The sequence below is a fragment of the Neoarius graeffei genome, chromosome 6 (genome assembly GCF_027579695.1).
Source record: "Neoarius graeffei isolate fNeoGra1 chromosome 6, fNeoGra1.pri, whole genome shotgun sequence".
In the NCBI taxonomy this organism is placed as follows: domain Eukaryota; kingdom Metazoa; phylum Chordata; class Actinopteri; order Siluriformes; family Ariidae; genus Neoarius; species Neoarius graeffei.
Window position 1 is genome coordinate 38727913 of NC_083574.1, and position 17690 is coordinate 38745602.

Here is a 17690-nt window from a genome sequence, read left to right on the forward strand (position 1 = left end):
AGTTCACAAATATGCACAAGCAGGCAAGAGTTATAGCTGTTTGAGTAAATTAGGCTCTGATTCATTAGAATTGACAGACATGTAGCAGCCATATTGTGGAGCAATTTCAACATATTTTTGAGAATTATCGAGGATGACTCTTTGCTGAGTAGTCTGCCACCAAAGTTGTGAAGATAGGCTAAAACCCTAAGATGATTTCACAAAAATAAGTTTTGCACATCCGTCCATCTATCCATTATCTGTAGCCGCTTATTCTATGCAGGGTCACGGGCAAGCTGGAGCCGATCCTAGCTGACTATGGGCAAGAGGTGGGGTACACCCTGGACAAGTTGCCAGATTATCGCAGGGCTGACACGTAGAGACAAACACCTACGGTCAATTTAGAGCCACCAATTAGCCTAACCTGCATGTCTTTGGACTGTGGGGGAAACCAGAGCACCTGGAGGAAACCCACGCAGACATGGGGAGAACATACAAACTCCACACAGAAAAACCCCTGTTGGCTGCTGGGCTCAAACCCAGAACCTTCTTGCTGTGAGGTGACAGTGCTAACCACTACACCACCATGCCGCCAAGTTTTGCACATTACCAAAAATAAATAAATAAATAAATTAATTAAATCTAAGTGGGTGGAGGCTTTTTTTTTTTTTTTAATTTGAGAGAACCCAAGGAGTCAGTGGGGAAAAAATGGTTTGTAGCACTGTTAATGAGAAATCGACCAAAATGTAAAACTCTCTTTATATCACTACCATTAGGCCAATCAGGCCCTTGTCTGAACATTGGGAAGGAGTACTACCTATTTACCAAGTTTCATGTCTCTGTGGCTTCTGGTTTGGTCTGCGCAATTCAGAAGAAGAAGAAGAAATAAAGAAAAATCCTAACAATTACAAAAGCTTTCCAGCACCTTCAATGCTGGGACCCTTAATAATAATGTTAATTTGCATACAAATTTCAACATTTTATCCCAATCAGACTTTACACAATGATAGGAAATTCAGTTGAGATGCAAAGTTGATTTTGTGGCGTCTAATGATGTGAAACAGGAATACGCCAAAGCCTAATCTCTGAAGAACACCATGGGAAAAAGGAAATGTGGAAGTAGGGGTGGCTAGACTGTTTACTTTTCAAGGAGATAAATGATATCTTGGGAACGTAAGAAGTAAATCAGAAAAGTGCTTCTGATTTTAATCAGAAAACAGGCTGCAAGTTTATTCTGTAAATTTGCCTGTATTGGTGCTCTACAAATGATTAAGCATCTATCAAGCATAATTATATTTATTCTATTCACATTCACTGGATATGAGCAATCACGTGCTCTGACTGGTTACTCTACTACTAGGTTATCAGCTCATATACCGTGAGTAGAGAAAAACAAAATGGCGGACCATGTTACTGAACCAACCGAGGATGAAATAAAAACTCTACTTCAAAACAAAACCCCAAAAATGTTAATCAAGTATTTAAAAGAAACAGAAATAGCCAAAAGAATATAGTTCCCCCCCCATGTCTCCTGTTCCACACTCCAGCCCAGTCAGTGGCAGTAATGCACTGTTAAGTTGATTTGCCAACCGCCAAAAAAACCCTAAAGAAAAAGAAGAAAAAAATCCCCAAAATACCAAAAAAAGCAACAAAATATGGAATAAAAATATTTGATGGCAAGAACATATCTTTTAAAAAAAATTCAAAAACTATTATTATTATTATAGCATTTTTTACAAATCACTACTGTCATTTCGCCGCTTTGTTTACATTCTAAGCGGAAATGATTCTGTGGCAGGGCTCGAAATTCGCGGTGGTCCGGTCGCCCGAGGCAACTTAATTTGTCATTTGGCAGGTAATTCCTGTCACTAGCCAGCCCGGCTGGCTAGTTGAAAATAAAAAATATATATGAAGCGAAGATTCAGACTAGGGCTGTGCAATATATCGAATATACTCGATATATCTCCGAAAATTCTGTGTGAGATACATAAAATTATTATATTGTAACTATCGAATATTTTATGGTCATTGAATATTTTATGGTCATCTGCGTTTGTTACGTGTTTGTTGCGTTTGTTTAAAACATTTTCCGGTGGTTTTCTCCCTGTCCCTCAGGCAGTAACGTGAGAGGCTGCCTAAGGGTAAAAAAACAATAACGTCACGCACTCGCCAACCAATCCCGGGCGACATCTCGGTGCTGAAAGGAACTTGCGGGAAGATTTTCTAGTTTCGGTTTACAGCGCTAACTCAGTTCGTGCAATCGCTGGTGTTGCATAGGCTACCGTGTAAGCTCTGTCAATTTCAGCGACAAATTAAAAATGGAAGCGGACGAATTGGTTCCTAAAAGAACTAGTAAGGGGTCAGTCATCTGGCATTTTTTTGGATTATATTATGGTGCTCTGTGTTGTTCTCATTTATGTATTTAACAACAGTATCAAAATACTCGGGTCTTGAAATAAATGCACATTAGTCATGAACAATGGTAACTACTCTCTTTTGTATTATTTTTGACAGAAGTAAAATTCATACATGAACAAATTTTGGCGAGTTGATTTTCTGTTTGGCTAGTTACTTTGGAAGGTAACTAGTCCGGCTGGCTGGTGAAAAAATATATGAATTTCGAGCCCTGCTGTGGGATGTTTTTATTTTTCAAATTTGTAAAAAAAATTGCTCTGTTTCTCAAAATACAGTGAATGTGGATAGAATAAAACAGTTATTCCACTCAATCTCGTCGTATATGGCGTATAGATAACTCGGCTATCAGCTCATGTACAACTCAATTTCGTGGAATAACTGTTAAATATTTACATTAGGAAAAACACAAGCTCGCATGATAATGTAAATGGCTCAACAGGTCACAATAGCCAGCAAATAAAATAATTCTTGCCAATATAGTTGATTAGGTGCTGCATTTGCTCTCAGACACACTTGACAGCTCTGACAGTCAGCCAAATTCAGGACAGATGTGGGGCTCTGTGTCCATGCCAAGCCATAACGCAGCAGACACTGATGTCTAAGATCCCTGTTCCAGCTCAATAGCAGCTGTGCTTCTGATTGGTCAAATTACTCTACAGACATTTCACAAGCTTGTTGCTATCTGTTTAAATTTTAAAGCTCAGTCAGGCAAAGTGGACACGAACATAGTCTATCATTTAAAATGCAGCTCTTGTAACTTAAAAATCATTCAATCATATTATATTGTAATTTCCATATAAAACCTGTTGACTGTTTATCCCTAATGTGCATGGAGCACACATTGAGGATGTGTGTTCTCTCATAGAGTTAATTCACCAAGTGCGCCTCTGATCAACTGTGGTCCTGTGTGATGGCTGGATGATGGAGCGAGACCTTAAGGCCATCGAGGCTTCCAGACTAACACGGCATCATTAGGCTGCTCGGTCACTAAGGCCCTGTCCACACGGCAACGGATTCAGGTGAATCCGATAAAATTGTTTATCGTTTCGGCCTGGCGTCCACACGGCACCGGCGTTTTGGGTGCCCCAAAACGAAATCTTTTGAGAACGGGTTCCAGAGTGGAAAGATCTGGCAACGGCGCCGTTGCGAAGTCGTCTGGATGAGTAGAACGGATTTGTTTATGATGACGTCACAACCACATGTGCTTCACGCCGGGTAGAAGTGTAACGAACTCGATGCGAGTTGTCAACAAATCCTATAACTTGGTTCATGAAACGCGCTTACAAAATATTTTCACTGTGAATATTTATTGTGTAATGGTGCAAAGTGAGAGAGAGAAAGAGAGAGAGAGAGAGAGAGAGAGAGAGAATAGCCCTTAGGGCAGAGTCAATCCCGCCAGCAAAAATAGGGAAAAAAAAGGAGCGATCTCACCTCTTCAGATGTTGGTTTAAGTCCTACAATACATTCCTCAAAAAGGGCGTAGAAGAACAAATTAATCCATCAACGTATAGCATTCAATTTATTCCGGACCATTAAAGACGCCGCCTTCCGCGTAGAATCATACGTCATCCTCGCCACCATATTGGATGGGTCAAAGCGGAGAATAAAGATGCCTCATTCATGTGCTGCGTTTAACTGTACCAACAGGTTTGCCGTCCAAACGAGATCACATGGGATTACCTTTCACAGGTGAGACTGGAAAAATACTTTTCATTGTATTTGGTCATTATAATGTAATTTTACAAACAGATTTTTCTGACTTTGTGGCTAATATGAAGTCTCGCGCATAATAGTTTATGCGCATGCGTCCTTACTTCTTCTATTGTTCTGGTGTCTCCGAAGGGACCGTCTTACAGTGCCCCTAGAGGTGTGGCATGTGTATTGCATCGTTTTCAGCAAGCGTTGCGTTGCCATATGTACCTGATATTTTACTGATCCGTTGCCCATGTGGACGCGATATTTTTTTTAATAACATCTCGTTGCCGTTGTCGTGTGGATGTAGCCTAAGTGCTAATGTTGTGAGTGATAAAATCTTCTGCAACAGCATCTAAATCCTGTGCCATATATCCTAGTTTGAGCCTTGAACCTAACATTTGAACCCAACACCCTACAACAGAGCCCTGTCTCATTCACCTGCTATGGAGCACTTGCATGTGACGTCACAGCCGATCCAGATTGTGACAGACGCCATCGTGTCGGTCAAACGCCATATTCCGCCTTCTACTTCTACTTCTGGTTCTACTTCTGCTTTTACTTCTACCTTTTCTTCTGGAAAACCCTACTATATACAATTCTACTACAATGGCTGCGGCTACAAGCTCTCCCTACCTGTGCACGTTTTTTATGTTTTTTGTGTGTATTTTTGCATGTTGTTCGTCTGTACCGGACTTCAATATCCACTACAACCGTATGGACTTACTGGACATTGGTTTCCAGCAGAAAATGACGGTTTGTAGCAATTTCCATCGCATGCACAACATTCCGGACGAGAAAAAAAAAAAAAAAACATTCCGGACGAGATGGCGAGACCAGCGGGGTCTCCGTGGATTGTTACTGGAAGCAAAGCGAAGGAGGCGGCGCCGGGAGCGGAAGCAAAAGCGAGGCTACAGGCAGAGCCGGCCTGTTGACTAAGCTCAGAAAACAGCTACTCAAACCTCCACTGCCAAGCCTCTACCTCTCCAACGCCAGATCCATGTAAACAAGACGGACGATTTGGAATTACCTTATTCTATTCTATAATCGGCTGGTCAGTGCTATACTCAATACTTAAGTGACTTACCCATCCAATGAGGATTATTTTCTTGTTTACAAGATGCCACATCTGAGTCGCTGACAAATCCTGAATTTCTGTAAAGAAAACTGTCCAGAGATTTCTAAGCACGCAGTGCTTCACCACTGAACAGCGAGGGAAAGTTAATGAGGTAATCATACACGTCCGGGTATTCCGCTGGCAGTTCAAAATCCGGTCGTGAAAACTCCGTCCGGTAAGCCATAAGGGTCACAAATCTGTAGATCGTTTATTTTAGACATATATCTAGTTATCTGTTAATTAGAAAAATGAGCCGTGTAGTCCGTCGGTTGAAATTGATCCATTCTGTACACGAGTGCAGCAGTATTCAGCTGTGTTTTTGACCGACAAGATGGGGGTTGTGTACTTTCCGGTCACGTGACTGCAAGATCTCTATAGACCACTATTCATTAGTTAATGACATCCTATTAGCTTTCTGTCTAGACACACACACACACACACACCACCTGTTCCTCTGGAATTCATCCCATCAATACGAAACAAGCATGATCAGCACAACTTGTCTGAGCTGAGACACACACACACACACACACACACATACATTTGTCTCACTATCCTTGTGAGGACCTTCCACTGATATACTTATTATTGCAGTCAATTAATACTGGACCTGAACCTAAAACTAACCCTAACATTAACCTCAGTAATGAAAAGAAAACATTTTGGCTCATTTATTTATTTATGTATTTATTCAAAATGTTTAAAAAACACAACAGCAGCAGTTTCCTTGTGGGGACCATCCAAATGTCCCCACAAGGTCAAAACTGTCAGATTTTACTATCCTTTTGTGGGGACACTTGGTCCTCAGTAGTGTATAAACACACACACACACACACACACACACACACACACACACACACTTGTCTGACTATCCTTGTGAGGACCTTCCATTGATATACTTATTATTGCAGTTAATTATTGCTGTACCTGCACCTAAAACTAACCATAACCTTAACCTCAGTAATGAAAAGGAAACTTTTTGGCTCTTTTATTTATTTGTGTATTTTATTTAATTTTTTTTTACACAACAACAGCAGTTTCCTTGTGGGGACCATCCAAATGTCCCCACAAGGTTGCAATTGTCAGATTTTACTATCCTTGTGGGGACTTTTGGTCCTCACACACACACACACACACACACACACACACACACACACACACACGTTTGTCTCACTATCCTTGTCAGGACCTTCTATTGACATACTTATTATTGCAGGCAATTAATGCTAAAACTAATCCTAACCTTAACCTCAGTAATGAAAAGGAAACTTTTTGGCTCATTCATTCATTCATTCATTCATTCCAATTTTTGCTTAAAAAACACAACAGCAATTTTCTCAAGACCATCCAAATGTCCCCACAAGGTTGAAATTGCCAGATTTTACTATCCTTGTAGGGACATTTGGTCTTCAGTAATATATAAACACACACACACACACACACTTCCTGAAACCAGCTGACAAATCTCAGACAGTATGCACTCTAAATGCACTGAAGCAGTAGTGCAAAAAGCAATCTTTCTAAATTCCCAAGGAAAAAGATGAAAAAAAAACACGTTTGTTCCTTTGTAAAGTATACAAATTGAACATAACATTTGAAACTACAAATGTTCTAACATCAGCCTGTCTAGTAAGGGTGTAAAATTCCCAATAAGCACGTCAGATCTGTCAGGTAATGACACACTAGAAACTCTGGGAGAATGTGTTGGACAGTGTCTGGGCTTCAGTGTGAGTCAAAAGAGAAGGACGTGTAGCTCTGATTAATCCAGCAGAACTTTTCTCTGCCACAGGCTGCCAAGTTTTGTAGGCTTTCTTTCATGATAGATGGGCATTTCCTCAGCTTACTCTGTGCCTGATCTCTCAGCATTCGCTCTCGCCGCCCACCTCCAATTCAGCACATCCACCCACTGAAGCAGCCTTTTCATTAAGAGCTTGTTTTCAAGTGGCACGCTGGAGCCAGATCCATATTTCATTATTTCACCTCCATCCTTCACCTTGTCCTTCTCACACACTCAAGCACACCACACACATACCTATGAATGCATGACCATTTTTTTCTTTCTTTCTGATACACTGCGCACAAACAGAGTGATAAAGTGCAATATCGTCCAACACACTCCAGCATCCTCTAACATACTCTACCCTGGCTTGAATTTATCTTTATTTTCTCTAAGATAATTAAACTACACAATTTCATTACAGGGCAGCATGGTGGTGAAGTGGTTAGCACTGTTGCTTCACAGCAAGAAGGTTCTGGGTTCGAACTCAGCGTCCAACAGGGGCCTTTCTGTGTGGAGTTTGCATGTTCTCCCCGTATCTGTGTGGATTTCCTCTGGGTGCTACGGTTTCCCCCACAGTCCAAAGACATGCAGGTTAGGCTAATTGTGCCGCTTTTCCACTACAAACGCGGCTGAGCCGTGCCGTGCTGAGTCGAGCTGAGCGGGGCTGTTGGAGTTGCATTTCGACTACAACCGCGCTGAACCGTGCTGGCTGGAAGTGGGTGGACACATTGGGTGGAGTTAGCGAAAGTGGGTGGACGTCACGTGATGTCGTTAAGCAGCGCAAACAGTGACATCAGTGACAGTGGCGGAACAAGTCAGAGCCGGGCCGGGGGCGGGGCAAATGACCGGGCCCTTTATTAAAGCTTATCATAACATCATTTTAGGCTACAAAATGTCCTCAACTGCGGTGTTTACCAATTTCAACACTACCGGGTGCAACTATGTTATTTAGTACATCAAGTCCTTCAAACGAACATGTAACTCAGAAACAAAAAACATTAGGATACTGTACATGGCTCATAATAAAACATCAATAGCCTATACTGCGCACATTATTTGAAGGGCATACGAATGAGCGCTCAGAGGTTGCAACGGTGACAGGAAGAGTCAGAAATAAAAGGAGGGCGGTGCAAACCTCACTGAATGCACTGTGTTTACCAATTTCAACACTACGGGGTGCAACTATGTTATTTTGTACATTAAGTCCTTCAAACGAACATGTAACTCAGAAACAAAAAAACATTAGGCGACATACTGTACATGGCTCATAATAAAACATCAATAGCCTACTGCGCGCATTATTTGAAGGGCATACGACGAGCCTTGCGCTCCGCGAACTCGTCCACGATGCTCTGTATGTCACTGATTCAGTGATCTTTTAAGCAGTAGTCTCACGACCCGGATAGTAAACAATAAACATGGAGGACATGGTGTCATTAGTGTTGCTGGTCTTGGTGCTGTGGCTTGTTGTCACCGACAACGCCAACAGATACTGGCAAGAGCGTATAGATGAGGCGAGGCGCATAAGGCTTCAGAAATTCTCGTAATTCGTAATTATTCTTCTTCCGGGTTTGCGGTGTTTACAGATCCCAGCGCGCTCGCGGGGCGTGTGTGGGCATGTGAGGACACGCCTCCTCACCAATCAGTGCACAGGGGAGTGTCTGCTCACGCCCCCAACCTCACTCGGCTCGGCTTGGCTCGCTTCAGCCCCACTCCAAAACGGTGCGAGTTTTAGGGGCTAAGCAGGGCTGAAACGAGCTGAGTCGTGCTGGTTTTTGGTAGTCGAAACGCGAGCCGTGTCGGGCTGAAGTGAGCTGAAGCGAGCTGAAGTGAGCTGAAAAAGGGTAGTGGAAAAGGGCCATTGGTGGCTCTAAATTGACCGTAGGTGTGAATGTGAGTGTGAATGGTTGTTTGTCTCTCTGTGTCAGCCCTGCGATGACCTGGCGACTTGTCCAGGGTGTACCCCGCCTCTCACCCATAGTCAGCTGGGATAGGCTCCAGCTTGCCTGCGACCCTGCACAGGATAAGTGGTTACAGAAAATGGATGGATGGATTTCATTACAGACCTTTAGCAGATGCTCTTATCCAGAGTGACATATAGCATACCCAGAGCAGCCTGGGGTTAGATGCCTTGCTCAAGGGCACTTCAGCCATTCCTGCTGGTCCAGGGAATCGAACCAGCGATTGTGACCTCCTCTAACCATTCAGCCATGGCTTCCACATGCATGCCTTCATATATTCCTTTCACAGTATTCCTTCACATTATTCCGACTTCATCATGGAACTGCCAGATTCAACCAAACAACTTACATTCACTACGTTGACATAGTCATCATCTGAGAGAGTCTCCAGCATCTCACTGACGGACGTTCGGATGAGTTTCAGAGTTAATCCAGACACGCTTCCGCTCCTGAAACACATGAACACCTGAATAACCGCATGTCCACACACTTCAGCACCTGAGACCCATTCAGCCACCCACAGCCTCTGTGGAGGAGTATAAACAAGGGAAAAACAGAGCAGATCCTCCTTCAAGTCATGGTCTGAAACGGAATAATGTACTAATATGAAACCCACTCACGCGTCCACCAGAATGAGCATGTCCTTCGGTGAGGCAGCGCCCTGAACATACCTGTATAAAACAACAGGAAGACCACTTCAGTACTGCCACTGAGGAATCATGCATTTCGGTTTTAGCATGTAATTAAAGTCTGATCTGTTTTCACACATCGAAATTTGATCTACAAAGAAAACACACTATACACAACAAAATATGCCTATGCATTTAATTAAAAAAAAAATCCCGGCTCAGGTTTGAAACATTTTGCCAATATGTATCACTTTTAATTAAATTCACAATGTGGTTCTCACATTAATCTTTAATGTTCCAGAGTCTCACCGGCCACTTTATTAGGTACACCTGCTGTTTTTTTTTTTTGCATGTATCTAATCAGTCAATCCCTTGACAGCAGCACAATGCATCAAATCATGCAGATACAAATCAAGAGCGTTAATGTTCACTTCAAACATCAAAATGGGAAAAATTGCGATCTCAAAGTGTGACTTTCACTGTGGCATGGGTGTTGGTTTGAGCCAGATGGACTGGTTTGAGTATTTCAGAAACTGCTCCTGATTTCCTGGGGTTTTCACACACAACAGTCTCTAGAGTTTACACAGAGAAAATGGTGCAAAAAACAAAAAAACATTGAGTGAGCAGTGACAGTTCTGTGGGTGGAAACAAACGCCTTGTTGATAAGAGAGGTCAGAGGGAAAGGGCCAGATTGGTTCGACCTGCCAGGAAGGATATCGTAACTCATAGCAACTCTTTACAACCGTGGTGAGCAGAAAAGCATCTCAGCATGCAACAGCAGAAGCCCACATTGGGTTCCACTCCTGCAGCCAAGAACAGGAGTCTTAGAATCAATAACAAGTTTCTGTTAAAGTGGCCGGTGAGTGTACTTCGGACGTACTAATTTCCCCCACCCCCCACAGTATTGTCCAGCAATAATAGTCATCCAAACACAATTGTGAAAGTGTAAGTAGGTACCAGGGTCTGCGGCGGACGTCATAGAGATCGATTTTACTCGGCGTTTTTCTGGCATCCTTCCATGGAGAGGCTAAATACAAAAGGAGATTATTAAACACTTAATTCCTTAACAAGCAAAAAAAAAAAAAAAAAAATCCTCTGTGACAAATCAATCATGTAAGATTGTATTTGTTTAATGGAAATGCTGCATTGTGTAACATGGAATAATTAATAAGCAGAGTTGCTCCTGTCACCAGGATTTAACATGCTCACATATTTCCTGCATAATGCTCAACATTAATATGCATGAGATGTAAAAGTGAAGCTGAGAATAATTATAGTACATACAAGGACTAATAGTAACATTTAGACATGGAGATTAAGCTCTCTAGAAAACAGCATGGATTAGAATGCAAAATGCATAGTTTCCACAAAGATGCAGAAGATACAGTAATTTCCAACATTTCTTTCAAAAATTATTACCATTAATATTTATTTATTTGCCTGAAGGAATAAAAAAATAAACAGATGGAGCTGAGTAATTACTGCCAGGCTTGTGGATGTAAATTTCAACACACTGGTGCTCTAAATAATAAAGAGCTCTGGTTGTGTGTGTGTGTGTGTGTGTGTGTGTGTGTTGTACATTGTGTGCATTAACCTGTATAGAACTTATGCCACTGAATATGAGCTGCCGTGTGAGGTGTGTGTTCATGATTGACAAGCTGATTGAGTGGACCTGACCTTTTTATTGCATGTGAATCCTTACAACTTTTATTAAAAAAAAAAAAGATGCAATAGTGTCTATTTGATGTGTGTGTGTGTGTGTGTGTGTGTGTGTGTGTGTGTGTGTGTGTGAGAGAGAGAGAGAGTGCTCATGTGAGTCATAGTAAGCTCTGTCAGATTTAATGAGGCTGTGATTAATGAGTTGAACACACACACGCCAAAATTAACATGGTAGGCACACAGTTTCTCCATCCCTCTAAAATAGCATTTACATTCTTAATAATTTAGACAAAGGTTTAAGATAGAAATGCACAATTTACATGCAGACTTTAAACTGAAGAGCCACTAATGGGGAACCTGAAAGTAATTGAAATAAGCCGAGTGCTTCATCGGTCCTCTCCTCCATCATCATTAGAGAGCTGGGGTCTTTAGTGAGCTCTCTGCTGAGCTGATAGCACATAATTTAATAGTAAAATGTCAGTGTCATTTTAGTCTGAACATTACATCACATCATGTTTGTGAGTTCGACACAGTGAAACTGGATTATTGATAGGATTGGCCCTCATGATTTCTGGTGGTAATATTGGATGGGAGGGCAAAAACTAATATCTATCAGTGACTTGACAGAAAATATTAGGGTAGAGCAGTGCATTATATCACAAGGTTTCATGGATGGCATCTCACACACACACACACACACACACACACACCAGATATGCAGCTGCATTCGTAATTGTTAATGTGTTTCAAATCCATAATTCTCTTCATGGTTTCTAAACAAATCACAAAGAAAGATAGTAAACAGAAATGTGAAGAAATGTACAGATTTTACCGCCCAAACACTACTTTTCAGGTAAGAAAATATATATTTTTTTGACCAAGTCTATATTTTGATTAGTACTGATACTGTAGGAGTTTGAATTAAGCAACTTGTATTAGATTAAAGAGTAGGTTCTTAGATAAAATATGAGGCATTTAATCTATGCTAATTTCAAACCACCATGCTGATACAACTTGCCAAGTAGTTTACGGTGGTACCCTGACAGATCTGTTCAACATCCACACTGGTGTTCAACAAAGCTGTCTCCTATCCCCATTCTTGTTCCTACTGGCCATTGATTGGTTATGACCCAAACGACCAAGGACCAAAGATGTGGTACCCAGTGGACCCTATTATATGGAAACAACTAGAGTACACTGACTTTGCAGATGATGTGACACTATTGTCAAACAGGAGCAGCACTCAGCAAAGCAAGTTGTCATCCCTAGATGAAACAATCAATGTCCCCAAGACCAAGTCAGTGAAGGTCAAACCAGCACTCAGGAGCATTGTTAGCGGGGGTGGGGTTTACAGACCAAGACATCAAGGCAAGAATAGGGAAAGCAATAGAGATCTTGCAGTCACGTGACCGGAAAGTTAACAGCCGCCATCTTGTCGGCAAACAACACAGCTGAATACTGCTGCACTCGTGTACAGAATGGATCAATTTCAACCGACGGATTACACGGCTCGTTTTTCTAATGAACAGATAACTAGATATATGTCTAAAATAAACGATCTACAGATTAGTGACCCTTATGGCTTACACCGGACATAGTTTTCACAACCGTGTCAGTGGATGTTGAACTGCCGGAGGTGGAATACCCGGACGTGTATAATTACCTCATCAACTTTCCCTCGCTGTTCAGTGGTGAAGCACTGCGTGCTTATAAATCTTTGGACAGTTGTCTCTACAGAAATTCAGGATTTGTCAGCCCCCCCTAAGATGTGGCATCTTGTAAAGAAGAAAATAACAATCCTCATTGGACGGGTAAGTCACTTAAGTATTGAGCACTAGAACTGATGCTAGATATATCAGTAGTATCTAGCATAGCACTGACCAGCCGATTATGGTTGAATCATACATGGCATATATATTTATTTATAAATCCTTATAAGGATTTATCCTTATATTTATAAGGATTTACTACTAAGACAGTGGTAAATTCTTATCAGTTCTTTACTGTTTTTTTTCGTACCACACCGTTAAAGACCCAATCCACCCCGCCCCAACCCTTTTCTCAGGTTCCCACTTCCCGGAATTTTTTATTAGAGCAAGTCATAAACTTATGCTGCAAATAACCACATGGATATACTGAAATAAATACATGACGAACCTGAGATGAAATGGTCACTGCACAGGCGCCAGTGATCGTTCCTTCCAGTCAGTACCCATGCCTTGTTCTTGTTGTTTGGATCAGCCCGGCCGATAGCAGCAATCCATTTTGCGCGCCTGTCAGGGTCCCATGGCAGCCTATGAAACTAACTTCCCGTTTTCTGACCTCTCCTGTTGTGGCATTTATATGCCATGCAACTCTCCGGCATTGTGGCACGGTAATATTTGAATATTTCAGCGAAAAATAATGAAAGTCAGTGTCGGAAAGACGGCGGAAATATGGCGTTTAACCGACAAGATGGCGTTTGTCTACAATCTGGAGCGGATGTGACGTCACATGCAAGTGCTCCATAGCGGCATTCAGGATACTACGCCCCATATGGAGATCTGGGGTGATCAGCTACAAGACCAAGCTGCATATCTTTAACACCAATGTGAAGTCTGTCCTTCTGTCTGCCTGTGAAACATGGAGAACGACCAAAGCATCGATAAACAGGCTACAGACCTTTGTCAATCGCAGCCTGAGGAATATTCTCAGCTTCAAGTGGGAGGATCACGTCTCCAATGAGGAATTATGGAAGTGGACCAGACAGGAATGGATAGAGAACCAGATTAAGAGCAGGAAGTGGCACTGGATCGGACACACCTTACAGAAGCCAGTTAGTAACATCACCAGGCATGCCCTGCGCTGGAACCCACAAGGGAACAGGAAGCCAGGATGACCAAAGAACACATGGAGGCGGTCAACAGAAGCCAAAGCCAGGACCATAGGACTAGATTGGACAAAGATGGAGACAGCAGCCACAGGCTGACGTAAATGGCGGATGATAGTGAATGACCTATGCTCCTCGAAGTGGCGAAGGAATTAAGTCAAATAAGTCAAGTCATGCTGATACAGCTAGCTAAACAATGACTGACAGGGTTGGGGATGGTTGTGACACCTCATAGGAAAGTGTTCCAACCATCCCCATAATTACAACTCACATAGAAGAAAACTTTTACATTGTGTGCATGGAGCCTTTTGGAAATTCCAAACCCAAACATAAGTGGATCAGGTGTGTAAATTGCAAATTCTGGGCCCACAAAAACTGCACCCCTGGTAGACCTACGGTACATACATCTGTCAGCACTGCAACTCTGATTAGATGGATAACACACACAGATACATAGTCTCAAGCGCATGTTTTATTATTTAAACGAAAAACATAGTGTGCCTGTTTGTTGGTTTATTAATTGACAAAAGTCTTCCTGGAATTTAACATTGATTATGATGAGCTGCATCTGACCCCCTGCTGAAGGTTTCTGTTCAAATGTATTATGTGTTCCCAGGCTTGTAGTACTCGAGTCCAAGACTCAGACTTGAGTCCAACTCATGCCCTAATTTTAAGAATTCGTGACTTGACTCGACTTGAGCACTGATGACTCAGACTTGAACTCGGACTCGTGCATTAACTGCATTAGGACTCGTAAATTGGAGACGAGAACTCTGATTTTTTCTTTTTTTTTTTGGTAATATGCCATAATAATTTGGCAGAAGATATTTATATTGACATTAATTTTGTACTAATTTCGTGTAAGAGTGTCACACCTGCACACATTGGCACATGCATCAGATAGACTCTCGGGCGCGCTCCGGACAGTGTGCACACCAAGCAGACTTTTGCGCGTGCACTGTAAACGACACACCTGCCCAGGATTAAAGCGCAAACAGCATGCCTATATAAAAAATGTGAAAACACATTTACTTTGTGAAGTATTGAGTTGCATTGCTGACATGTTACTGAGCCTTATTTCCTTGTTTGGTTTCCTGATCCCTGATTACCTGTTTCTTGTCTTTGATTCTGCCGAGTCTACAATAGCCTGTTTGTGCCTCGCTTGACCTATTGCCTGTTTCACTGTTTTACGATTTTGCTTGCCATTCTGGATTGTTTACCTGTCTTCACTTGTATTAATTAACACACCTTCTGCACTTACATCTGTCTCCCAACCATCTCTGACAGAATACTTCACACTCCCTGACAAAGAGAATGCACATTCAGCTGTTCATACGTCATGTTCAGGAACAAACTAATGTTAATGGCATTAAAATAGCCACCATTAAATGGTGCGGTTGGAGTGTTGGACTCAACTCGGCTCAGTAGTGGACTTGACTTGGCCTTGACTCGAAATTTTTTTTTAATGACTTGGACTTGACTCGGACTTGAACACTGGGGACTCAAGACTGGACTCGGTCTCAAGGTTGAATGACTCGACTACAACACTGTGTGTTCCACTCATATATGTCATTAGGTATTATCACATTACTCCTGTTTTACAGCAACTGCATTGGTTGCCAGTTATCTCTCGGATTAAATACAAAATCTTGCTTTTAACCTATAAAGCGCTTCATGGTTTTGCCCCTTCCTATCTCTGTGAGCTAATTCATTTGTACTGTCCCTCCCGCTCCCTCAGATCTTCTGTCTGTGGACTTCTGACTGTCCCACGTTTTAAACTGGCATCTATGGGTGGCAGATCATTCAGTGTTGCTTCTCCTAAACTTTGGAACTCATTACCACAAGCACTTCATGACTGTTCCACTCTCTCTTCCTTCAAAACTAACTTGAAAACTTTCCTCGTACCTCACACTACTCTTCCTAGTGTGGCTTTTTTTTTTTTGGTAACTCCTGTGTAAAGCATCCTTGGGTTTGTGAAAGGTGCTATATAAATTAAAATAATAATAATAATAATAATAATAATAATAATAATACAACCCCGATTCTAAAAAAGTTGGGACAAAGTACAAATTGTAAATAAAAACGGAATGCAATAATTTACAAATCTCAAAAACTGATATTGTATTCACACTAGAACATAGACAACATATCAAATGTCGAAAGTGAGACATTTTGAAATTTCATGCCAAATATTGGCTCATTTGAAATTTCATGACAGCAACACATCTCAAAAAAGTTGGGACAGGGGCAATAAGAGGCTGGAAAAGTTAAAGGTGCAAAAAAGGAACAGCTGGAGGACCAAATTGCAACTCATTAGGTCAATTGGCAATAGGTCATTAACATGACTGGATATGAAAAGAGCATCTTGGAGTGGCAGCGGCTCTCAGAAGTAAAGATGGGAAGAGGATCACCAATCCCCCTAATTCTGCGCCGACAAATAGTGGAGCAATATCAGAAAGGAGTTCGACAGTGTAAAATTGCGAAGAGTTTGAACATATCATCATCTACAGTGCATAATATCATCAAAAGATTCAGAGAATCTGGAAGAATCTCTGTGCGCAAGGGTCAAGGCCGGAAAACCATACTGGGTGCCCGTGATCTTTGGGCCCTTAGACGGCACTGCATCACATACAGGCATGCTTCTGTATTGGAAATCACAAAATGGGCTCAGGAATATTTCCAGAGAACATTATCTGTGAACACAATTCACCGTGCCATCCGCCGTTGCCAGCTAAAACTCTATAGTTCAAAGAAGAAGCCGTATCTAAACACGATCCAGAAGCGCAGACGTCTTCTCTGGGCCAAGGCTCATTTAAAATGGACTGTGGCAAAGTGGAAAACTGTTCTGTGGTCAGATGAATCAAAATTTGAAGTTATTTATGGAAATCAGGGACACCGTGTCATTTGGACTAAAGAGGAGAAGGACGACCCAAGTTGTTATCAGCGCTCAGTTCAGAAGCCTGCATCTCTGATGGTATGGGGTTGCATTAGTGCATGTGGCATGGGCAGCTTACACATCTGGAAAGGCACCATCAATGCTGAAAGGTATATCCAGGTTCTAGAGCAACATATGCTCCCATCCAGATGACGTCTCTTTCAGGGAAGACCTTGCATTTTCCAACATGACAATGCCAGACCACATACTGCATCAATTACAGCATCATGGCTGCGTAGAAGAAGGGTCCGGGTACTGAACTGGCCAGCCTGCAGTCCAGATCTTTCACCCATAGAAAACATTTGGTGCATCATAAAACGGAAGATACGACAAAAAAGACCTAAGACAGTTGAGCAACTAGAATCCTACATTAGACAAGAATGGGTTAACATTCCTATCCCTAAACTTGAGCAACTTGTCTCCTCAGTCCCCAGACGTTTACAGACTGTTGTAAAGAGAAAAGGGGATGTCTCACAGTGGTAAACATGGCCTTGTCCCAACTTTTTTGAGATGTGTTGTTGTCATGAAATTTAAAATCACCTAAGTTTTCTCTTTAAATGATATATTTTCTCAGTTTAAACATTTGCTATGTCATCTATGTTCTATTCTGAATAAAATATGGAATTTTGAAACTTCCACATCATTGCATTCTGT

The 17690-nt window shown here is 41.8% G+C and overlaps 1 protein-coding gene across 1 annotated transcript in view; it reads right to left on the reverse strand.

Annotated features, from left to right (window-relative positions):
• The window catches only part of LOC132887875 (voltage-dependent calcium channel subunit alpha-2/delta-1), a 297423-nt gene that overhangs the window by 109520 nt on the left and 170213 nt on the right, over positions 1–17690 (reverse strand). Inside the window, exons 8-10 of the mRNA XM_060923626.1 lie at positions 10531–10600; positions 9565–9615; positions 9294–9393 (exon numbers count right to left, since the gene is read on the reverse strand). Of these exons, the coding sequence (XP_060779609.1) occupies positions 9294–9393; positions 9565–9615; positions 10531–10600 (221 nt within the window). The remainder of the gene's footprint in view (positions 1–9293; positions 9394–9564; positions 9616–10530; positions 10601–17690) is intronic.